This window comes from Pinus tabuliformis, chromosome 7 (assembly GCF_031772625.1).
Source record: "Pinus tabuliformis cultivar Carrire ecotype Pingquan chromosome 7, CPIR1, whole genome shotgun sequence".
Lineage (NCBI taxonomy): Eukaryota > Viridiplantae > Streptophyta > Pinopsida > Pinales > Pinaceae > Pinus > Pinus tabuliformis.
The window spans coordinates 1,491,996,222-1,492,021,895 of NC_142293.1; the positions used below are offsets into that span (position 1 = coordinate 1,491,996,222).

A 25,674-nucleotide genomic window follows, 5' to 3' on the forward strand; every position below is an offset into this window, starting at 1 on the left:
TTAACCAAGGTCTAAACGCCCCAGTTTTACATAGCATTCCTTTCTATTTTCCTGCCTTAGGGGGTTCTGCAAGCTTGAAGACTGACACCTCTCCTCTGCACATTTTCCGGCTTGGGGACAAGGATTTTCGTGGCTTTGTCTGGAACCACAAGCCTGAGCAACGACACCTCTCAGGACTCTGCGCATTTCCGTCATAGGAACAAGGATTGCCGAGGATTTATCTGAAACCACTGAAGATCTTGGCACGTATTGGTTTGCTGTCCACTGTAGGCTGGAACCCTCCAAACGAGCCCAATGGCGTCGGCAGAGCCCTGTCCAGCAATATTCGTTTGTATAGTCCTCCAACCGTTCCTTTTCTGAGTGCAGTAACATGACAAAGTCCAACTGATTATTTAGGTGAGATGCATATGCCTTGGAATTTTCTACGACCGGTAACTGTAATTTGACAAAGACTTCACATCTTTGTGCAGCCTGCAGATATTTATCTCATTGATGAACCAATTGCGTACTTAGATTCTGAACAGCGTATTGTGGCAGCGAAGGTCATACAGCGATTTATTCTTCATGCCAAGAAGACAGCTTTTGTTGTTGAGCATGATTTTATAATGGCAACATACTTGGCAGACAGGGTTATAGTATATGATGGGAAACCCTCTCGGGGGTGTACTGCCCATGCTCCGCAGAGTCTACAAACAGGAATGAACCTCTTTCTATCAGTAAAGTTCTATCATTTGCATTAACCATGATCCGGCTATTGATAGATCTGATTTTATGTAGAAAATTCCAAGCCTCCATCTTTTTCCAGCTGCTACTTCCCTGTGAGAATATATTTGCTAAGGAGTAAGTTCCCCAAATTTTACCTGTACACCTCTTGCTGAGCCCTGTATCAGATGATGTGCCGAACATATCAGTCTTGTTCCTCTCATGCTTGTTCAGTGTGGTATGATCCTTGCTTTCTACTTCTTATTCTAATCTGGCCTTTAGCTAAGTTATGATATGTGACTTAGCGCTGTTACCATTGTAGTTTAGAGTTCCTCGTTCTAATAGGCAACCTTTGTTTGCCATTTCATCTACCTCCTTATTCAAACTTTTGAGGATGTGATAAATTTTGTAGGAGGTGAAGTCTTGCAGGATTAGCTTCAGCCTATTCAGAGACTTATTGAGGATTGCATTGCTGAACTGGTCATCTGAATTGATCTTCCTAATGAGGATTTCAGAGTCTCCGAATGCTTGCCAGTCTTTGATGCCTTTATCCCGCACTATTTGGCAGGCTTTTGTGAGGGTGAGAAGCTCTGCCTGATTGTTTGTGGAAATGCCAAGCCCCCAGCAGAAATGGACCTTACTGAGATTGTCTGCAAAGTATATGACTCCACCAGCTCCCGCAGCCCCCGGATTTACTTTGGAGGCTCCGTCAAAGAAGATTGAAGTTGTGTTTTGCTTCTTCCACCAGTTCTGGAAAGCTACTTCAGATTCTCTAATTTTCCATGAAGGAGAGGGGAGGGGAGGGGGAAGGGAGAGGGCTTTGCAAGAGGGATGAGGGCTGTGGAGGTTCAGCCAAGCCTTTTCAGAGGGGAGAAGGGAGGAGTCAGAGAAATGGGAGTGCTGGAGGACTGATTCTATGAGGAGGGCTTTAGCAATTGAGGCGGATTTAGCAGGAGAGCGAGGGGAATTATTGAAAATTAAATCATTCCGGGCCAGCCAAATTTCCCAGCTTACAAATTTAGGAATGGAAAGCCATATGTGAATCCACAAGGATTTATTTGGAATGGGATGAGGATAGTGATGAATCCATTCAGAAAAGAGAACAGCAATGGAGCTGTGATGGGGCGGGGAAACGGGCAGACCAAGAAGGGTTAATGTCCATACTTCTTTGGCAAAAACACAGTCAATGAACAGGTGGGAGGCTGTTTCTCCTGAGTTCCTGCACAATGCACATCTATGTGGCCCAACAAAGTTTCGTTTTGCCAATTTGTCCCCAGTGAGCTGTTTATTCTGAATGAGGGTGTTAACACCCAGGTTGTTCCCTATGACTCCCAAGGGAATACGGCCGGGGTAACCACTAACCAATCTTTGGATCACAGTTTCTAGCCAAACTGTAATCAGAGAGGGCTCTCTCTTTATGATTTGTCTTTGTTATGATGGTATTTTAGGCTAGCTATTATGCTCAGGTTTTGGTTTATGTTTTGGTTGAAGGATTTCTTTCAGGTCTTATGATATAGTGTTTAGATAGTGAAATACCATTGGGAAATGGAGTCTGGGGGTTATGAAATGACTTGATATGTAGGATTGGTGGTGTTCAAACTGCAGGGCCTATTGTGTATCTTAGACAAACAAAATTAGCTTAGATGGTGATGTATGTCAACTAATAGAAAGCAATTAAGAATTTTCTATTAAGTTGGTGAGGTGAAGGTGAGCACACTGCACAGGAGCATAACTTGAATTCCTGTGACAAAGGCCACTGTGAAAGGTGTATTCCGAAAGTGCAGTAATTAAGAATTACACTTATCTAGATTACAGCTGAAGAAAACATTTATAAACAACATAGATTGAACTCAGGGTACTCAGTGAATAAATCCTGAAAGTTATTCTTTTTCCTTGTTGCTTAGTATTGAAAATCAGATAACATATATGGATTTTTAACAAAACAACTAATTAACAGAGAGAGGTACAGAGACTTACTGTATGGTGAAATACACAGGAATCCAACAGTCATCAACAGACACCAGGACGCATTCGACACTTCAGAAATCCGAGAAATTCCATCACTTTCTTTATTAGACTTCAGAAAGGATTACAGCATAAGAATTTCTTTAGGAGAAATCAACAACAACGCTTGCAAGCTCATGTGAAGGGGGCTTTATAGCAATGCTTATACAAAATATCTCAGGTATTGAGTCATCTGAGAGAGAAAATATCTTCATAAATGCGTACAGAAAGTAGGAAAAGAAGTTATTGCACTTTGAATGCAGCATAAATGCTCTTTATGTGTGTCAGAGGGTAATTTGACCTTTGGAGGTCATTGAGTCGGTTGAGCCATTTTACTTTAACGCTGAATGATGCGTCTTTATTTCTTGCTGCGCTGTATTTTCTCGGCCCTGCCACCTGTAGTCTTCTATTTCTGCTTTGTTGGCCGATCCATCTGCTGAGTTGGCTCAAATTTAATTCATAATGCATGCTGATTTTGTTGAACTGTGCTCTGCATGACAACTGATACTCTTTAAGAAACAAAATTGTTAAGTGACTCCCTGTTTACAAAATCTTCTGTTTTGCATTTGTCCACCATTCTTGCGTAGGGAGTTGATGCCTGAGAATAGCATCCATTGTCTCCTCTGCCTCTGTGTATTTGAAGAAATTGGGAGCCACCCCAAACAGGTGATTGATCTCATTCTTTATAAAAAACAGATTCTCGACTCTGTTGTAAAGAGGCTGGCCCTGTTTCCTCTGAGGTGTTGGGCTTATCATTGATCTGGCTAGTGGCAAATGTATTGACCCTTTTAGCATACTGGTCATTTGTGAACAATCTCCCTGCGCTATTCAGTAAGCCAGGGAGTCCTCTGCTTTCTAGCACTTGAAACTTTTCTAAAAACTTGTTCACCTCAGTCTGCATATCCTGGTTCTTCTCTCCAAGGTCTGCACAAAGTTTCTTAGTGTGAGAACCCTTTTGACCATTTGGATAGTGTCAGTTCTGTTTGTAATTCCCATGGCAGCTAACTGGGAACTTGTTCTGTGGTTAAGTACATTGATCATTCTGGTGGCCACTTCAGGCATATTGCTCAATTGAGCTCTTTATCTGTGAATCTCCCTCTGTGCCTTTGGGATGAGCTCTAGTTTCTCATGGATAGTTTCAATATATGGCCATTGCTCATTGATAGACTGGCCAATGTTAGCCCATAGCACTATTTTTAGTTCGGCCACCACTTTATCTAACTTGAGCTCATTCTCTAGCTCTTTTATTTTGTTTTTGAGGGCTTTCACCTCCCTGTCCTTCTCTGCCACAGTCTGTTTGGATTTATCATATCTATCATTAATTTTAGCCAAAGATTCTTTGGCTGAATTGAGCTCCAATGTTTGAGCTTCCAGGACTTGGATTTCGTTCTTCAGCTTTTGCATATCTAGGCTTTGGGCCTGCTCTGTAGTTGTTGGCGCTGCTGAATAGATGTTGCTGTTTGTTCGGTCGGTTGAGGAGGTGGGGCAGTGATAGGAGCAGTTTCCTCCAGATTGATGATCTGAGGAGGAGGCTGAGAAGTCTGCCCTTCTTCTCTTTGTTTCAGAGATGCCTGTAATGCTGCCTTTGCAGCCTCTGATTCTCCCAACTTCTCCTGTGCTTGAACCAGCTGTTTATAAATGGAGATCAATAAATCTGTGGTGTCCTTCTCGTGTCTTTGTTGGGCTACCTCATCTGTCTGAGGGTGAATGGTAGCTGGGATCTTGATTTTCTTTCTCATGGCAGCCATGTCAGCATCCCTCAACTTCAAGAATTCCTGTATCCCTGAAATATCTTTGGGATCATGCCCAATCTCAATGATTATGTCTTCAAAGGACCTTATTCTGTTGTCCTTCGTCTGGGATGATGCCTTCTCCAATTCCAGTTGAGAGGTTGTGGCATTGAGGCTGCTCTTTAGCTTATAATTTTCCAATGTTTCATCTGCTAAGGAGGCATACACCATCTCACCAGTCTGTTTATGCAGTTCAATTTTGTCCATTGGGTGTATGTCTTTGGCCATGACCTCCAGGTTGGTCCTGAGGTAATCTGAGGCAGATTGGGGCTGCAGTGCTGTAGGCATAAAATGACTCATGATCATCTTGCCTTCCCCTATATCAAAAGCAGACATAAGTCTCTGCTGATTGGTGGGAGCCATGTTTAGTAGATGATTGTACAGCTGTATTTTGATAGGCTCATTCTTCCTTTTGATGTCTATAAATTGTTGTTTAATGCCTACTTGTCCTTCTTTTTGCTGGCTGGAGGAGCTGAACTCCCCTCCCATAGCCCTGTCATGTTCCTGCTGGTAGGAACTTGCTGAAGCTTCTCTGCTAGGTGGGCCCATGCCCAATGCTTGTCTGATAGCTATATCATCCTCTGAAAAATCATTCAATCTTTGTCTTTTTTCTCCCTGGTTAATAGATGAAGTCAAGGGAGTTTCTCTATCCCTTTTTCTGCTTAAGTCCTCCTTTTGAGGAGTTTGGAGGACCGAGGGATCAGTGGTGATTTCTGGCCTAGGAGGCTCTATGTTCTGAGCCTGTTGCTTAGTAGAAGTTGGAGTATCAATTACTCTCTCCTGCAGTAAGGGCTGTTGTCTATCATGTTGCCCTTCTTCTTCCTGCAAATCTTGTTGTTGTTGTTGCTCTACCTGCTGCTGCCCTCCTTTATCTGTTTGCTCTTGAGTCACTGGAGGTGACTGCTCCTTCTCTTGATGTGTCTGCTCTATCTCCATTTCCTTTTCTTTGCCTTTGCTGGATATATTCTCAGTGTCCTTGGTAGTTTGCTGCCTGGCAGTCGAGGAGGATTCAGCTGCTCCCATTTGTGTGCTTGGAAGTGTGAATACCTGTGAACAAATCTCAAGGTCAGCCATCTTCTTTAGATTCCTTAGTGCCCTCTTGTTCAGCTCTTCTTGTGACAAGGGCTCTTCTAAGGTCCCTCTCCTCCATTTGTCTTGGTTTGCATACTTTTCAATGTGAGGGATATTATGGTGATCATAGGCAGATAACTTTTATTTGAGCCTCCTTGAAGATATGAAATGATTAGGGTCATAGGGAACCCATAGGAAAATAGTTTGCAGGCCAAGGGCCTCAAGTATTCTCTCTGCTTCCCTCCATCCTTTCTCCCTCTCATTATAGATAAAATGGCCAAGTTGGCTTTTGACCTTCAACTGTGCTTTTTTACCTTTTCCTGAAAAGTGAAGCACATCAACTCTGCCAAATTTCCTAAAGTACTCTAGGGCAAATAGCCTCATAGGCACATACTTGGGTAGTTTGAAAGGAGGTAGATCACACCCATATATCCTGATGACAGTGTGGTTTTGGTAGAAGTACGAATCCCCAATGCTATAAGCTTTGGACAGCTGAAGAATCCTTTGCATATCATCAGTGAGTCTTGGAGGAGGTGAGCTCATCAGCATTGCCATAGCTGGATGGATGAACAGATCCATGAATTCACAGTAAGTGTATGGAGACTCAGGTCTAATGTGGAAGACGGATGAGCAGTAGACCACTGATCTGGGATTGCCTTTGGCATCCATTCTTTTGATTGAAAAGTGAAACCTCTCATGTTGATGGTACAAGATCAAATGGTGAATGTAGGAGGTGTATCTGAACATCCTATCTCTCCTTAAGTTCATCAATTGCTCATGAATCTTGTCTGATATGTAGGTGGCATAGTCATAGCAGATTGGTGACTTGCCAGGAGCAAACATAAGCATCATTACTAGCACAGTTGCATCAATATGCTCAATTGAACTATATCCCAAGATGGGAGAAATCATATCTGCAAGGTCTCTGCCCAGCTCATTGAGATATACATGAAGAATTGGAGGGCCCATCACAATCTTAGTTTTGATGTATAATTGATTAAATTTGACAATCTGAGCATCTGTGAGTTTATCCCCTTGTTTTATCAGGTTTACCAGTGATAAAGGAACCAACTTCTTCTGAGGGTTGAAGCAAAGCATATCTCTGATAGCTTGAGGGGTAACATAGAAAAGTACAGAACCAGATGGGTCAACAACAGCTCTCTGAGAAACATCATATTGTTCAGCACAGAGGTGGATTAGTTCAAGGAACTGGTTGACCTGAGGGAGTTTGAAAATAGGGAGGAAAGAGTCCCATAAGCCCAATATATCTGTCCCATTTTCATGCATGGCTTTCAACTCATTCAACAGATGAATGTGGAATTTGCTGCTCATAAGCTTCTCTTCTGTAATTTGGTAATCCATATCTGCCAAGGTTTTCCATTTCAAGTTCTTTTGAGGGGCATTCAGAGGTTGAACATTTAGCACTACAGGTGTCTCCATTGCACAGGGGGATTTTGAATCAAGTGCAAAGTGATTTTGATTGAGCAAGACAGTGCAGAGGAATGCCTCTGTACCAGGGAGGTGAAATTATCAGGAACAGAGAGTGGTTCTAGGAAATATCAGTTGAAATACTATTTATAGTGCAACTAGGACCAATGTTTGGCCTTTCCTTGTCTCTCTCAGTGGTTGAATTTGGTTTGAATGAGTCTGCCGCGATTGCGCAGACAGAACTTAGTTTTTCAATAAAATGTAGGTAAAACAAGGCTCGGATGGTAGTTTTCGAGGTGGTAGTTGAAAATTAGAGGCTCTGTAGAGGAATTCACCGGTGAATTTATAAGTTTTACCGTTTTTGAAGCTTCTTGAGTGAGTTATAGAGAATTCCAGGCGTACGGAGGATAAATGACGAAAAATACCTGGTAAAACAGCGAGCAGAGGTTGTATGAGCAGGCAGGACTGGCGCTCTGGAGGTCTCCTGGTTGATTTAGCAGGTTGGCGGTAAGTCGGACGTGAACAGCATGTAGCAGAAAAATGAGCGAAAAGAACGTAAAAACATGTTTTACGGCCATAATATAGACTTCTTGACAATTTGGCACCTTTTCTGTGATGTCGTCAGCATGACGTCATTGGTGGGGTCAGGGTCGGATGACTTCATAGGTGAGGTGGCGGGCTCTGATTGGTCCACGGGGATGGTGAAGTGGCATGCCAGGTCGGTAGGTGGTCGGGCGCAAGGGTTGACGTGACGACATGGTGGCAGTGACGTGGGATGACGCGGAGGTGACGTAGCATAGGCGGAAAATCCGAAACCGGAAACAACCAGCGGTTTCATATCGCACCGCTTATGGTACGGGGGGAATCTGTCAGACGTACCTCTGACGAACTGTGGTGAGGACGCGTGGTAGCCAAATGATGTAACCATTTTACGGATATCGGACGATATCCGTCGGACGTGAGACCTGCTCCGATATTGATGCTGACCGTCGGATCTGGAGGGCTCGATCCAACGGCTATCGGGGAACTAATGTGACCGGGGAATCAGGCGGGTAAACAGCGGACGTCGGAACAACTCCGCTGCGAATAGAGCCGTTGGATCTTCAATCTTTTAATCCGACGGCTGTCGGGAGAACGAAATAGTCAACGGATATGGTGGGGGGGGGCGGGGATTATTTAATGATTATTTTCGGCATATGTGCATGAGCGGAGAACATTGGACTTATGGGTTTTTCGTGAAATTTTTGGGACTATGCGCCCGATCTTTGAACTTTAGGTAAGGGGAAACAAGTGTGTTTTGATGTATTTTTAGCAATTTTGAGCGGGTAAAGGTAGAAACAAGGTTTTATAGGTTTTATGTGTAAATGGGGGCCAAAAGTGAGAAAATGGATTTTAAAAAAGGGGAAAGAGGGTTTGGCTTAGGCTTATCAAAATGACCAGATGTCATTTGATCCCTAACATAGGACTTATTGGCTATAATGCCAAGGGGGTGGGTATTTATATAAGATTTGGGGTTTATACACCATGGTGTTATCGTTAGTAGGGGAAAGGTGAAAATAGGGGAGTTACATAATAGAATTAGAGGTTAATATGGATGAGGAGGGTAAGTGAGGGGAATACCGCTAAGTTTGTTTGAAACTTACTTAGTTTAGAGAGTAGATCAAAATGAAAAGATTTTTAGACAAGAAATGTGGCTTTTGAGTGAACAAGAACCACCATGAAACCATGATCTTCCTCCATGAATCTCAGCTGATAAGGGGATGTTAACAATGGAATGAAGGGGGAGAGGGAGGTTAGTCATGCTCCTTGTTGTAACTTGATGAGGGTGAACACCTTGTCAATTGATAAACTTTGCCTTGGAAAACACAGTTCGCACATCTGTAATGATAAAGATAACCTTTCTGCAACCCCCAACTACTTACCCCAGTATTTGCCTAACATTTTTTACTTCTTCTTGGAGGGTGCACTTGGACTTGCAGACCCTTTACTTGCCTTTTCTTTTCTTTGGCTGTTTCTTTGTTATTTCTATCTACTTCTACCCTTATCTCTTCCAAGGTCCCAGATTAAGCTGTTGGGAGCCTTTTCTTCTCTACCTGAACTACTTGTCTGCCAAGATTAAACAGTTTGGACAGACTTTCTTCTCTATTCTACAACTGCAAATTTAAACCATGGAATGATCCAGATTAGACTGTTGGACCATCCATCAAAATCTTAAGTCCATACCTAGCTATATACATAGATTGGATTCTCTTGAAAATATGTGATCTTTGGGTTATCAAAGCAGAGCATATTTGGTCCTTTCATAGCCAATCATGAAATATGAAACCTATTGGTATAGGTAGCTAACAGTGGCTCCACATGGGGATGGTTTTTCATTTGAAATACCAAGAACAGCAGGTCAGAATGCCTTGGCCTTTTACTGCTTTTATGAACTTAAAGTTTTGCTGCTTTGAAGTGCCCAACTTGTGTGCTTTTCTTCTTGGTAAACCTCTGATTTTTTTTTTTTCCTTTTGCTGACCAACTAATAACACTTGAGAAACTGCATTTTACAAATTTTAAACAGAAAGTAATATATACATTTGGGTATGTACAATGGAAGCTCATGCTGCACTTAGGGGTGGTATTCAAAATAGTGCTTCAGCATCCTGCCATTCACAGGACCTTCATCCAAGTCAGTTTCACTAAGACTTTTTAGGAAATAAGTGTTGTTACCTTGTACTGCTTGGACAGCAAATGGTCCTCTCCATAAGGAATCAAATTTTCCATGTTTTCCTTTCTCTTCTCTTCTTGCATCCCACTTGAGGACTTTATCACCAACATTAAAATCTTCTGCTTTGGTTCTTCTGTCAAAGGCCTTCTTTAGTTTTTCTTGTAATACCTGAACTCTGCTGAAAACTTGATCTCTGGTTTGATGCAGACATATGATTTGATTTATCCTTCTTTGCATATCATTTGGTTCTGCTTGGCTTTCTTGAAGAAGCTTCATAACAGGCACTCCTAGTGATGGTGGAAACTTGGCTTCCAATCCATAAACCAATTCATATGGGCTGGTCCCAATTGATCTCTTGGTTGTTAGTCTATCTGCCCATAGAGCATTTACTAGCTTCTTATGCCAATTCTTTTTGTTCTCTTCTAGTACCTTCTTTATGATGTTTATCAGACTTTTGTTAGATGACTCAGCAAGGCCATTGCCTTGGGGATAGTATGCAGTAGAATGGCCTAAAGTAATGTGAAATTTGTGACAAAAGTTCACCATTTTCTTGGATTTGAAAGCACTAGCATTGTCTGTTATTATCTTGTCAGGGCATCCAAATCTAGCCAGAATATTGTTCTCCAAGAACTGAATGATAGTGGAATCATTGGCTTGCCTGCATGGAACAGCTTCAATCCACTTAGTGAAATAGTCTGTGGCGGTTAAAATCCATCTATGTTGGCCTGAAGATGAGGTGTGAATTTCACCAATGAAGTCTAGGCCCCATTGTTGAAAAGGTCTCTCTGTTGCAATAGGCCTCAAGGGAAGTGGCAGCAGTTGTCTCTTTCCCTCAAAGACTTGACATTTATGACATGAGGTAGTGAATTTCTTGACATCAGAGAACATGGTGGGCCAGTAGTAACCAGCCCTCAGTATCTTATCCACAGTGGACTTCCAGTACAAGTGTCCACCACAGTCTCCTGCATGAAACTCTTGCATGATATTGTTAATCTCATTTTCAATTAAACAGTGCAGCAATATACCTTCATGGTTTTTCCAAAGCAAATTGCCATCCATCACACAAAATCTTGATGTTTTCATTTTTAAGAACCTACACTTAGTTTTGGACAGTCCTGGGGGAGCACACAGGTTTTGTAACACATAACAGATATCAGAGTACCAGGGGGATTGTTCAAAGGCTACATTGATCTTTGGAGTCGCCAGCTCTGTTTCACTGTCCAGTTGATTGATGTCTAAAGCTTGAAAATTTGTTTCTGTCATTAATTTGGCCAAGCCTTGCCCTTTTATTAGTTTTGTAGGTTTTATCTCAATGTCAAATTCCAAGATGCTGGCAATCCATTTTCCTCTTCTGCCTTCTAAATTTTCTTGGGTGAGAATGTCTTTAACAATAGGACTCGGCACATATGCTTTGACATGGGAATAAAGGATATAAATCCTAAAGTCTTTGATTGCTTTGACTAAAGCATAAGCTTGTTTTTCCATGATTTGATACTTCAAAGGTGCATCTCTGAGAGCTTTGCTAAAGAAAGCAATTGGCTTCTCATTTCCTTGGTCATCCTTTTGTAATAAAACAGCTGCAATAGTATGTTGGGAAGGAAAAGAGAAAATGATAAATTCTCTGTCAAACTGAGGGTTGGTTAAGACTGGGGTTTGGGTGAGGGCCAATTTTATACCTTCAAATGCTTGATTGGCTTCAACAGTCCACTTCACTTTTGAATCCTTTTTCAGCATGTTATTTAATAATTTGGTTAGCTCTGCTAGGTTTGGGATAAACCTTCTCAAGAAATTGATTTTTCCCAAGAATCCTTGTAATTCTTTGACATTCCTAGGGTGAGGCATTTGCAGGATAGCTTGTATCCTATCTGGGTCAATTCTAATGCCATCTTTTGAGATGATGTGTCCTAAGAGCTTTCCTTCTTCTAAACCAAAGAGGGATTTCTTAGGGTTCAAGGAGATTCCATATTTTCTGCATTTTAGGAAGATCTGTCTTAGATGTTTTATATGTTCTTGGTCTGATTTTGAGAAAGGTGTTAGGTCATCTAGATAAATGACTAAAAAGTCATGAATCTCCTTTGCAAAAGCAATGTCCATTGCTCTTTGAAATGTTTCCCCTGCATTTTTCAAGCCAAAAGGCATCTTTACATATTTGAAAGTTCCCCATGGGGTTGTAAATGCTGTTTTGTCCTGATCATCAGGGTGAACTAAGATCTGGTTGAAACTGGAAAATCCATCCAGTAATGAGATCCTTGAGGCCCCTACTACCCTTTGAAGAATGTGATCCATCTTGGGTAAGGGGTAGTTATCTTTTAAGGATACTTGGTTTAGATTCCTTAAGTCCACACACAGCCTGATCTCACCTGTCTTCTTTCTTGTAGGGACTAAGTTGGAAATCCATTCAGAGAATCTGATTGGTGCTATGATACCTGCTTTGAACATTTTATGTACCTCTTGTTCCATTGCTGGGAGAAGCATAGGATTGATTCTCCTCAGTTTTTGTTTAAAGGGCTTTTGATCAGGTTTGAGAGGGATAGTGTGTTGGATTACAGAGGTGTCATCGGACTTTAGGTCCTCATAGCTCCATGCAAAAACATCCCGGAACTCTTTGAAGAGGTCAATGTATTTTGGCTTTTGGTCAGGAGGTAAGCAAGCAGATAATTTAATTATCTTGGGTTTGTCAATTGTACCTATGTTGCACTCTTCAATGGCTGCATTCAGGGGCTGCATTTTTGGTTTTCTGGGAATATCATTTGAATCAAAAATGTCTTCTAGTGGGGTTAGGCCTGTTGGTAGAAAATTGTCCTTTAGCTCAATGATCTCAGTTTCAGCATTGGACACTCCCTCTTCCCAGTCAACTTGTTGAATTTGCTGGATGTTTTCTATATTGAAAATAGTTGGATTCAGCATTTTCTTTGCAGTCCTAGGTGATATTGGCTGAGCAGTCTGTTGAAACTGTATTTGTGATGGACTTGCTCCATTAAATATTTGTGATTGACTTGCTGTCTCAAGTATTTGTGATTGACATGCTGACTCAAGTATTTGTGATTGACATGCTGTCTCACTGTCAATATTTAATCCTGCAAATTCTTGCTGTAGAGTTAAAAAATGGTTTATTTGCTTGTCATCCTCAAATACTTGCCAATCATTGATGTTGTTTGGTATGGAGGGTCTGTGTTTTACCTCAGCTGTAAAACAATGGTGGGGCTCAAAGGGAAACTTGCAGGTACTTGCAAAGGTGGCTAAACTATGAGCATGTAGATTTTGGGTTCTGGGAATTTTAGTAATTTGGAATTCAGAGAAAAAGTTTAGTACCTCAGCAACAGCAGACCTATAAGTCCTTAGTCTTTTGTCATTGGTGACAAAGTTTCCTTTCACTTGTTGGATAACTAAATCTGAATCTCCCATGATTGAAACCCTGGCAGCTTGTAAGAATTTTGCCAACTTGAGTCCTAGTAAAAGAGCTTCATATTCTGCCATGTTATTAGTACATCTGAAATTCAATCTATAGGCTCTGCCTTCTGCATGACTATTTTCTTTATTGTGTACCCAAACTCCAGGCCCCTAATTTGTTGACCGAGCCATCAAATTCAAGGAACCATAGAATATCTTATTGGGGAGGAGGTTTTATGATCTGTTCATGGGCTGGTAATGTAAGTAACAATTGTGGTTTTTTCTCTAGCTTGTCTTCTAGGACAGTCTCATCATTTAATTGGATGTTCTTGACAATTAAGGAAGCAGCACTATCAAATGTTTGATTGACTGTTGTTTCATGAGTGATACTACTCCTATTTGCATCTTCCTCCTGTATGAATATCTTGGTTTCAACTTCACCTTTTGAGGGAGTGGTTGTATCATTGAAGAGAATGTATGAGTCTATGTCTGAATGGACAGCATATATAGGAAATTTTTGAGGTTTTTCTTCGCTGCTGACCATGTACTTCATTAGTGTTTCTCTATACAGTCTTTTTGGTTGCCCAAACACAGAGATGGTAGCATATGACATGTCTAATTGTAGGGAACCTTGGAGTTTGGCTCCCCATGATCTTGATAACATCATTCCATACTTAGGTGGGATATCAACAACTACCACATCCATTAGGATTGTCTTGTTTGGGTATTGAACTAGAGAGACACATAAGTCCTTTATGAGACCTAGACACTTGACTTGGCTGGAGTCAAAGGAAAACAGATCCTTGTATGGTCTTGTTATGTCTAAATTCAATCTCTCCATGACTGCTTTTGGCATAAGATTGTGAGAGGCACCTGAGTCAAACATTGCATTATGTAGTATTTTTTCATGAATATGTAAACTGACATAAAAAGGCAGTACCCCTGTGACTACTGTTTTTCCATCCACTTCTGGGCCAAACAGGAGTTCTGGGGTGTCATCCAGTACATTGACATCATCTTTGTTGCTAGTGAGTTGTAGGGACCTTTTGATTTGCAATTTATAGCTGTCATGCTTGGCTAATTCCAAGAGAGGAATAGCTATTTTTATTTTGCTAATTTCTGTTTCAAGATCAAAAGGTTTTTCAGATTGGGTTTTGGGGTTATAGGTGATAGTTCTTTCCTTGTTCATTACATCTTCTTCTTGATTTTTGTTTTGTCTTTGGGATTTATCCTTTTTACTCATCTCTTGAGGAGTAACATTTAAATTAGGATGAGAAGATGAAGTGTCCAGAGACTGCTGTCTTAAAGACAGTGGCTCAGTGATTTCTTCAACAATCACTTCTTCTGTAGGTAAGTTTGGTTGGTCATTAGGTTCTGTGACTATAACTCTTTCAGGCTGCTGATTATCCTTTTTCTTTTCAGGCTGGTTGACATTCACAGTTCTGCTCCTTAGCTTGTACTGTTTATGGACTTCATAAACAGCAGTGTCATAGCCTTGTTTAAAGTCAAAGGATTCACCTGATTTAGTTTGGAATAGTTTGATTTCCTCATCCTCATGATCTTATTGTCTTAAGAAAACTTGACTTTCACCATCTAGCCCTATTAAATTAATCTCAGGATCTTCATTGGGCTCTGCTGATGTGGAAGTTTCTGCATAATTTTCTTGAAAAGGGGGTCTGATTTCTGGATCAGGGTTTGCCCTGCCAACGTTCGGGTTTGGATTTCTCCTAAAATTTGGATTCCTAGGAGGATTGTTTTGTGGTGCTTCCCATGATTCTTTTCTTTCAACTGACTCCACCCTATCACCCAATCTTTTCATGCTATTGAGTATGGCATCAAGCTTTTGATCAAAGGTTGTGGGTTCTTCCTTGTATATGCTTCTCTTTTCTAACCTTGCCCTGTTTCTTTTGGCAATCAGGTTTGCTTCTACTGTGACAGCAGCCTTCTGGGCGTCTTCAAGGGTCTCAGGTTCTCTTTCCTTCAACTGATATGCCATGTCAGAATCAAATCCATCAGGGAATTTGTACAAGGCCAAATCAGGAGGAGGTCTTAGGTTTTGTGGTATTGCATTGTACACATTGTTGAATCTAGCACAATACTCCATAATGGTCTCTTGAGGACCTCTCTTGATTGTTTCATATTCACCAAGTATGTGCAGGGGATCTTTCTTCTTCTCCCATCTGGTAGTAAAGGCCTGATAAAGCTCATCAGGGGTCGTGATAGTATTTGCAGCAATCGACCTGAACCAGGTTCTAACATCACCTGTCAGGCTTTGGACAAAAATTCTCATCCTCACACTGTCATCATCTATTTCATAGTTTTCAAAGTGATCTTGCATCCTCTTAGCATGTTGAATAGCAGAGTAAGGGCCAGTGGAGTCAAAATATGTGATTTTGGTTTGATAATCCTGGGGTAGAGCTGCAGGATTAGCAGGTAGCTGCAATGGTGCATATCTATTTGCCATATTAGGAGGGTTGAGTGTATTAATAGGTGCTGCTGGGATAATAGGAACAATGGGTACCACAGGGGTAACAGGTGTAGCTGAACTTTTAGTGTGGTTCAAGGGGATATGTGCAGTGGATGAAGATGGGGGAGGAGAACCTTGCGATGTAGATGGTGAACTAGGGGAACTTGGAACAGACCGAAAGAGGATTTTAAGTGGAGTAGAAAGGTTAGGAAAGTCTGTAACTGAGGTCAAAATAGCAGGCTGATCCTGCCTTTGTTGCTTCCTGATGTTTCTAGGGATGGTATTTGGATTATCAACAATGATGGGTGGATTTGGGTCAGGATTAGCTCTAGTATGCCGAGGATTTTTCTTAGGAGCCAGTTTCTAACTTTTTTTTAGGATTTTGTGGGAAATTTTTATATTTGAAGGGTCTGGATGAAGATTTTGGAATGGTTATATATTCTCAGAGCTAAGATGAAGATTCCCAAAACAAGCTCCTCCTTGAAACTGTTGATGTAATACAGAAACAGATTAAAGGCCTCTTGACTTATTTCAGGATTGATAGTAGCTATATGGAAGATATATAGTAATTAAAAATCTCAAGCACTCCCCAGTGGAGTCGCCAATTATGTTAACACCCAGGTTGTTCCCTATGACTCCCAAGGGAATACGGCCGGGGTAACCACTAACCAATCTTTGGATCACAATTTCTAGCCAAACTGTAATCAGAGAGGGCTCTCTCTTTATGATTTGTCTTTGTTATGATGGTATTTTAGGCTAGCTATTATGCTCAGGTTTTGGTTTATGTTTTGGTTGAAGGATTTCTTTCAGGTCTTATGATATAGTGTTTAGATAGTGAAATACCATTGGGCAATGGAGTCTAGGGGTTATGAAATGACTTGATATGCAGGATTGGTGGTGTTCAAACTGCAGGGCCTATTGTGTATCTTAGACAAACAAAATTAGCTTAGATGGTGATGTATGTCAACTAATAGAAAGAAATTAAGAATTTTCTATTAAGTTGGTGAGGTGAAGGTGAGCACATTGCACAGGATCATAACTTGAATTCCTGTGACAAAGGCCACTGTGAAAGGTGTATTCCGAAAGTGCAGCAATTAAGAATTACACTTATCTAGATTACAGCTGAAGAAAACATTTATAAACAACACAGATTGAACTCAGGGTACTCAGTGAATAAATCCTGAAAGTTATTCTTTTTCCTTGTTGCTTCGTATTGAAAATCAGATAACATATATGGATTTTTAACAAAACAACTAATTAACAGAGAGAGGTACAGAGACTTATTGTATGGTGAAATACACAGGAATCCAGCAGTCATCAACAGACACCAAGACGCATTCGACACTTCAGAAATCCGAGAAATTCCATCACTTTCTTTATTAGACTTCAGAAAGGATTACAGCATAAGAATTTCTTTAGGAGAAATCAACAACAACCCTTGCAAGCTCATGTGAAGGGGGCTTTATAGCAATGCTTATACAAAATATCTCAGGTATTGAGTCATCTGAGAGAGAAAATATCTTCATAAATGCGTACAGAAAGTAGGAAAAGAAGTTATTGCACTTTGAATGCAGCATAAATGCTCTTTATGTCTGTCAGAGGGTAATTTGACCTTTGGAGGTCATTGAGTCGGTTGAGCCGTTTTACTTTAACGCTGAATGATGTGTCTTTATTTCTTGCTGCGCTGTATTTTCTCGGCCCTGCCACCTGTAGTCTTCTATTTCTGCTTTGTTGGCCAATCCATCTGCTGAGTTGGCTCAGCTTTAATTCATAATGCATGCTGATTTTGTTGAACTGTGCTCTGCATGACAACTGATACTCTTTAAGAAACAAAATTGTTAAGTGACTCCCTGTTTACAAAATCTTCTGTATTGCATTTGTCCACCATTCTTGCGTAGGGAGTTGATGCCTGAGAATAGCATCCATTGTCTCCTCTGCCTCTGTGTATTTGAAGAAATTGGGAGCCACCCCAAACAGGTGATTGATCTCATTCTTTATAAAAAACAGATTCTCGACTCTGTTGTAAAGAGGCTGGCCCTATTTCCTCTGAGGTGCTGGGCTTATCATTGATCTGGCTAGTGGCAAATGTATTGACCCTTTTAGCATACTGGTCATTTGTGAACAATCTCCCTGCGTTTTTCAGTAAGCCAGGGAGTCCTCTGCTTTCTAGCACTTGAAACTTTTCTAAAAACTTGTTCACCTCAGTCTGCATATCCTAGGTTCTTCTCTCCAAGGTCTGCACAAAGTTTCTCAGTGTGAGAACCCTTTTGACCATTTGGATAGTGTCAGTTCTGTTTGTAATTCCCATGGTAGCTAACGGGGAACTTGTTCTGTGGTTAAGTACATTGATCATTCTGGTGGCCACTTCAGGCATATTGCTCAATTGAGCTCTTTATCTGTGAATCTCCCTCTGTGCCTTTGGGATGAGCTCTAGTTGCTCATGGATAGTTTCAATATATGGCCATTGCTCATTGATAGACTGGCCAATGTTAGCCCATAGCACTATTTTCAGTTCGGCCACCACTTTATCTAACTTGAGCTCATTCTCTAGCTCCTTTATTTTGTTTTTGAGGGCTTTCACCTCCCTGTCCTTCTCTGCCACAGTCTGTTTGGATTTATCATATCTATCATTAATTTTAGCCAAAGATTCTTTGGCTGAATTGAGCTCCAATGTTTGAGCTTCCAGGACTTGGATTTCGTTCTTCAGCTTTTGCATATCTAGGCTTTGGGCCTGCTCTGTAGTTGTTGGCGCTGCTGAAGTAGATGTTGCTGTTTGTTCGGTCGGTTGAGGAGGTGGGGCAGTGATAGGAGCAGTTTCCTCCAGATTGATGATCTGAGGAGGAGGCTGAGAAGTCTGCCCTTCTTCTCTTTGTTTCAGAGATGCCTGTAATGCTGCCTTTGCAGCCTCTGATTCTCCCAACTTCTCCTGTGCTTGAACCAGCTGTTTATAAATGGAGATCAATAAATCTGTGGTGTCCTTCTCGTGTCTTTGTTGGGCTACCTCATCTGTCTGAGGGTGAATGGTAGCTGGGATCTTGATTTTCTTTCTCATGGCAGCCATGTCAGCATCCCTCAACTTCAAGATTTCCTGTATCCCTGAAATATCTTTGGGATCATGCCCAATCTCAATGATTATGTCTTCAAGGGACCTTATTCTGTTGTCCTTCGCCTGGGATGATGCCTTCTCCAATTCCAGTTGAGAGGCTGTGGCATTGAGGCTGCTCTTTAGCTTATAATTTTCCAATGTTTCATCTGCTAAAGAGGCATACACCATCTCACCAGTCTGTTTATGCAGTTCAATTTTGTCCATTGGGTGTATGTCTTTGGCCATGACCTCCAGGTTGGTCCTGAGGTAATCTGAGGCAGATTGGGGCTGCAGTGCTGTAGGCATAAAATGACTCATGATCATCTTGCCTTCCCCTATATCAAAAGCAGACATAAGTCTCTGCTGATTGGTGGGAGCCATGTTTAGTAGATGATTGTACAACTGTATTTTGATAGGCTCATTCTTCCTTTTGATGTCTATAAATTGCTGTTTAATGCCTACTTGTCCTTCTTTTTGTTGGCTGGAGGAGCTGACCTCCCCTCCCATAGCCCTGTCCTGTTCCTGCTGGTAGGAACTTGCTGAAGCTTCTCTGCTGGGTGGGCCCATGCCCAATGCTTGTCTGATAGCTATATCATCCTCTGAAAAATAATTCAATCTTTGTCTTTTTTCTCCCTCGTTAATAGATGAAGTCAGGGGAGTTTCTCTATCCCTTTTTCTGCTTAAGTCCTCCTTTTGAGGAGTTTGGAGGACCGAGGGATCAGTGGTGATTTCTGGCCTAGGAGGCTCTATGTTCTGAGCCTGTTGCTCAGTAGAAGTTGGAGTATCAATTACTCTCTCCTGCTGTAAGGGCTGCTGTCTGTCATGTTTCCCTTCTTCTTCCTACAAATTTTGTTGCTGTTGTTGCTCTGCCCGCTGCTGCCCTCCTTTATCTGTTTGCTCTTGAGTCACTGGAGGTGACTGCTCCTTCTCTTGATGTGTCTGCTCTATCTCCATTTCCTTTTCTTTGCCTTTGATGGATATATTCTCAGTGTCCTTGGTAGTTTGCTGCCTGGCAGTCGAGGAGGATTCAGCTGCTCCCGTTTGTGTGCTTGGAAGTGTTAATACCTGTGAACAAAGCTCAAGGTCAGCCATCTTCTTTATATTCCTTAGTGCCCTCTTGTTCAGCTCTTCTTGTGACAAGGGCTCTTCTAAGGTCCCTCTCCTCCATTTGTCTTGGTTTGCATACTTTTCAATGTGAGGGATATTATGGTGATCATAGGCAGATAACTTATATTTGAGCCTCCTTGAAGATATGAAATGATTAGGGTCATAGGGAACCCATAGGAAACGGGTTTGCAAGCCAAGGGCCTGAAGCATTCTCTCTGCTTCCCTCCATCCTTGCTCCCTCTCATTATAGATAAAATGGCCAAGTTGGCTTTTGACCTTCAACTGTGCTTTTTTACCTTTTCCTGAAAAGTGAAGCACATCAACTCTGCCAAATTGCCTAAAGTACTCTAGGGCAAATAGCCTCATAGGCACATACTTGGGTAGTTTGAAAGGAGGTAGATCACACCCATATATCCTGATGACAGTGTGGTTTTGGTAGAAGTACCAATCCACAATGCTATAAGCTTTGGACAGCTGAAGAATCCTTTGCATATCATCAGTGAGTCTTGGAGGAGGTGAGCTCATCAGCATTGCCATAGCTGGATGGATGAACAGATCCATGAATTCACATTAAGTGTATGGAGACTCAGGTCTAATGTGGAAGACGGATGACCAGTAGACCACTGATCTGGGATTGCCTTGGGCATCCATTCTTTTGATTGAAAAGTGAAACCTCTCATGTTGATGGTACAAGATCAAATGGTAAATGTAGGAGGTGTATCTGAACATCCTATCTCTCCTTAAGTTCATCAATTGCTCATGAATCTTGTCTGATATGTAGGTGGCATAGTCATAGCAGATTGGTGACTTTCCAGGAGCAAACATAAGCATCATTACTAGCACAGTTGCATCAATATGCTCAATTGAACTACATCCCAAGATGGGAGAAATCATATCTGCAAGGTCTCTGCCCAGCTCATTGAGATATACATGAAGAATTGGAGGGCCCATCACAATCTTAGTTTTGATGTATAATTGATTAAATTTGACAATTTGAGCATCTGTGAGTTTATCCCCTTGTTTTATCGGGTTTACCAGTGATAAAGGAACCAACTTCTTCTAAGGGTTGAAGCAAAGCATATCTCTGATAGCTTGAGGGGTAACATAGAAAAGTACAGAACCAGATGGGTCAACAACAGCTCTCTGAGAAACATCATATTGTTCAGCACAGAGGTGGATTAGTTCAGGGAACTGGTTGACGTGAGGGAGTTTGAAAATAGGGAGGAAAGAGTCCCATAAGCCCAATATATCTGTCCCATTTTCATGCTTGGCTTTCAACTCATTCAACAGATGAATGTGGAATTTGCTGCTCATAAGCTTCTCTTCTGTAATTTGGTAATCCATATCTACCAAGGTTTGCCATTTCAAGTTCTTTTGAGGGCCATTCAGAGGTTGAACATTTAGCACTACAGGTGTCTCCATTGCACAGGGGGATTTTGAATCAAGTGCAAAGTGATTTTGATTGAGCAAGACATTGCAGAGGAATGCCTCTGTACCAGGGAGGTGAAATTATCAGGAACAGAGAGTGGTTCTAGGAAATAGCAGTTGAAATACTATTTATAGTGCAACTAGGACCAATGTTTGGCCTTTCCTTGTCTCTCTCAGTGGTTAAATTTGGTTTGAATGAGTCTGCCGCGATTGCGTAGACAGAACTTAGTTTTTCAATAAAATGTAGGTAAAACAAGGCTCGGCTGGTAGTTTTCGAGGTGGTAGTTGAAAATTAGAGGCTCTGTAGAGGAATTCACTGGTGAATTTGTAAGTTTTACCGTCTTTGAAGCTTCTTGAGTGATTTATAGAGAATTCCAGGCGTACGGAGGATAAATGACGAAAAATACCTGGTAAAACAACGAGCAGAGGTTGTATGAGCAGGCAGGATTGGCGCTCTGGAGGTCTCCTGGTTGATTTAGCAGGTTGGCGGTAAGTCGGACGTGAAGAGCATGTAGCAGAAAAATTAGCGAAAAGAACGTAAAAACATGTTTTACGGCCATAATATAGACTTTTTGACAATTTGGCGCCTTTTCTGTGATGACGTCAGCATGACGTCATTGGTGGGGTCAGGGTCGGATGACGTCATAGGTGAGGTGGTGGGCTCTGATTGGTCCACGGGGATGGTGAAGTGGCATGCCAGGTCGGCAGGTGGTCGGGCACAAGGGTTGACGCGACGACATGGTGGCAGTGACGTGGGATGACGCGGAGGTGACGTAGCATAGGCGGAAAAGCCGAAACCGGAAACAGCCAGCGATTTCATATCGCACCGCTTATGGTACGGGGGGGAATATGTCAGACGTACCTCCGACGAACTGTGGCGAGGACGCGTGGCAGCCGAATGACGTAACCATTTTACGGATATCGGACGATATCCGTCGGACGTGAGACCTGCTCCGATATTGATGCTGACCGTCGGATCTGGAGGGCTCGATCCAACGGCTATCGGGGAACTGATGTGACCGGGGAATAAGGCGGGTAAACAGCGGACGTCGGAACAACTCCACTGCGAATAGAGCCATTGGATCTTCAATCTTTTAATCGGACGGCTGTCGGGAGAACGAAATAGTCAACGGATATGGTGGGGGGGGCGGGGATTATTTAATGATTATTTTCGGCATATGTGCATGAGCGGAGAACATTGGACTTATGGGTTTTTCGTGAAATTTTTTTGACTATGCGCCCGATCTTTGAACTTTAGGTAAGGGGGAACAAGTGTGTTTTGATGTATTTTTAGCAATTTTGAGCGGGTAAAGGTAGAAACAAGGTTTTATAGGTTTTATGCGTAAATGGGGGCCAAAAGTGAGAAAATGGATTTTAAAAAAGGGGAAAGAGGGTTTGGCTTAGGCTTATCAAAATGACCAGATGTCATTTGATCCCTAACATAGGACTTATTGGCTATAATGCCAAGGGGGTGGGTATTTATATAAGATTTGGGGTTTATACACCATGGTGTTATCGTTAGTAGGGGAAAGGTGAAAATAGGGGAGTTACATAATAGAATTAGAGGTTAATATGGATGAGGAGGGTAAGTGAGGGGAATACCACTAAGTTTGTTTGAAACTTACTTAGTTTAGAGAGTAGATCAAAATGAAAAGTTTTTTAGACAAGAAATGTGGCTTTTGAGTGAACAAGAACCACCATGAAACCATGATCTTCCTCCATGAATCTCAGCTGATAAGGGGATGTTAACAATGGAATGAAGGGGGAGAGGGAGGTTAGTCATGCTCCTTGTTGTAACTTGATGAGGGTGAACACCTTGTCAATTGATAAACTTTGCCTTGGAAAACACAGTTCACACATCTGTAATGATAAAGATAACCTTTCTGCAAACCCCAACTACTTACCCCAGTATTTGCCTAACATTTTTTACTTCTTCTTGGAGGGTGCACTTGGACTTGCAGACCCTTTACTTGCCTTTTCTTTTCTTTGGCTTTTTCTTTGTTATTTCTATCTACTTCTACCCTTATCTCTTCCAAGGTCCCAGATTAAGCTGTTGGGAGCCTTTTCTTCTCTACCTGAACTACTTGTCTGCCAAGATTAAACAGTTTGGACAAACTTTCTTCTCTATTCTACAACTGCAAATTTAAACCATGGAATGATCCAGATTAGACTGTTGGACCATCCATCAAAATCTTAAGTCCATACCTAGCTATATACATAGATTGGATTCTCTTGAAAATATGTGATCTTTGGGTTATGAAAGCAGAGCATATTTGGTCCTTTCATAGCCAATCATGAAATATGAAACCTATTGGTATAGGTAGCTAAAAGAGGGTCCAAAAGAAGAAATTGACTTTGGGAAGTCCCTTGGCACTCCATACCTGTTTCCAGAACGATGGCGTTCTCAGTCTTTCTTTTTTGATCTGCAGGGTAGAGTAACCCAAGGATGGCATATAAAACCCAGTTTCACCCCACCCCCATCTGTCAGCGATATTGCAGTGTATCAGTGTTGCATTTAAGAGCAGCGATTTGAGAATTTCAGTTTGATGATGAAACTGCGCTGGCACTGGAGGGATCACCCATTCGATCCAATTTCCTTTGCTGTCCCACTCAGAGATATCATTCAACTTTCTTATTCCTGCATCTTGAAGCCAGTTTCTGATGTCCCGGATTTCTGCATGGGAGTTGAGAGGAGGGCTGTTCATGATGCGGTCTTTCCAGAGAAGGGTCTTCTCCCCATTGCCCGGGATGCGGTATAGATGTTTACTGAAACTGCTTATGCTTTTCCTGCAGAGATTCCAGGTGAGAGTGCCTGCTGAAGTATTATTTGCTGACAGATGCCTGAGGGAGATCCCCTGCGCATATTTTGAGATGAACATTTCACTGACCCGATGTGAAGGATCTGAGTATATTTTCCACAGAAGCTTGCATCCAAGTAGCAGATTAGAGACATCAGGATCTCTGATCTGGAGCCCACCATCGAGAGTTGGCTGCTTGACTAGTTCCGAGTTTGCCATATGAATTTTATTGTGATTCCCTCTGCCTCCTTTCCAGAGAAAGTCTCGTAGAAGACAGGAGATCTGATCCGTAATGTGTTTCGGGGCCAGAAGAAAGGAGGCTTGATAAATGGGAAGAGCAGATAAGACGGATTTAAGAAGGATAATTTTTCCTCCCTTGGTTAGCCAATAACCTCCCCAGGAAGTGATCTTGTCTTTAATTTTGCTTATGATGTCATGCCACAAAGATCTGTTATTGACTCCGGTTGTAAGGGGCAAGCCGAGATATTTGATGCTGTCCCATTGTGCGAAGCACTCAAATCCAAGGATCCGGGCTATGTTATTGAGATTATGTTGGCTCACATTCCATCCGAAGATTGAGCTCTTTCTGTTATTTATAACGGCTCCTGAAGCTCTATAGTAACATTTTAAAACAGCATTAAAATTGGCTGCGATTCTAGTAGAGGCTCCTCCTAGAAGAATGGAGTCATCTGCAAATAAAGGATGATTTATTGGGTTTAGATCATTTGTGATTCGGATTCCTGGGAGTTCTCCTGTGTTCATTTCCGCAGCCAGCTTCCTGCTAAGAGTATCTGCCATGAGAATGTACAAGAAAGGAGAGAGTGGACAGCCTTGCCTTAATCCGCGCTGAGCTTGAAAGAAGGATGTTGGGCGTCCATTAGCCATGGGGGTGATCCAGGGGCATGAGATGCAAGCTTTGATAAGATTGATGAATTGAGGAGGAAAGCCAAAGGATTGTAGGACTTTGAGAAGAAAGGAATGGTTGACTCTATCGAATGCATTAGCCATATCAAGCTTGATCAGCATCCCCTTCTCTTTCCTCTGTTTGCTGGAATGGATGGCTTCCTACACTTGGATGATATTGTCCAAGATATGTCTGCCTTTGACAAAACCCCCTTGGGCATTGGATATCAGCTTGTCCAGAAGGGGTTTAATTCTGTTTGCCAGAATCTTGGACAATATTTTATAGGAGGCATTGCATAGGGAGATGGGCCTAAACCTGCTGAATGTTTCTAGGTTGGCCTCTTTTGGTATCAGAGTGAGAAAGGTGGAGTTGGTGCCTCCCCCAATCTTGGCATTCCCAAAGAAACCTTGTATCATTTCCAGCAAGTCTATTTTGATGATGTCCCAGCAGATTTTGAAGAAATGTATTGTGAAACCATCTAGCCCAGGGGCCTTATCTGGTTCCATTTCCCAAATAATCTTGATGATTTCTTCTTCAGAAACTAGTTTCAGTAAAGCCTGATTGTCTTCATGGGTGATGAGGTGGGGAATATGAGAGAGAAGATCCTCAATGTCTTCTTTGCTTCCTTCATGCCTTGTGCCATATAGATTTTTGAAATGGTTTTCAGCTGCAATTTTTATTTGGTTGAATTTATTGTAGATCTGCCCTTCATCATTTTTAATATCAGTGATATGATTCCGAGATAGGCGGGCTTTGTATTGTCGGTGGAAAAAGGTAGTATTTCGGTCTC

General features: G+C 41.8%; 1 protein-coding gene across 1 annotated transcript; it reads right to left on the minus strand.

The window, feature by feature from the left end:
* On the minus strand, positions 1–24,865 carry LOC149253481 (uncharacterized). Its single transcript, XM_089454504.1, has 6 exons — positions 23,564–24,865; positions 22,045–22,245; positions 1,075–1,992; positions 861–881; positions 618–686; positions 1–471 (listed from the first exon to the last, which is right to left on the minus strand). The coding sequence occupies exons 1-6, from the start codon at positions 24,863–24,865 to the stop codon at positions 1–3; spliced, it is 2,982 nt and encodes a 993-aa protein (XP_089310630.1).
* Between the last annotated feature and the right edge of the window lie 809 nt (positions 24,866–25,674).

Bases quoted from the DNA above. Each gene is read 5' to 3' on its own strand.
- LOC149253481 (XM_089454504.1), bottom strand. From the start codon at position 24,865: ATGGCTAATGGACGCCCAACATCCTTCTTTCAAGCTCAGCGCGGATTA. The intron at 1,993-22,044 runs GTACGTCTGACA...ACCCTCATTCAG, and splicing joins CTCGCCACAGTTCGTCGGAG to AATAAACAGCTCACTGGGGA. The intron at 472-617 runs GTATGTTGCCAT...AAATATCTGCAG, and splicing joins ACTATAACCCTGTCTGCCAA to GCTGCACAAAGATGTGAAGT.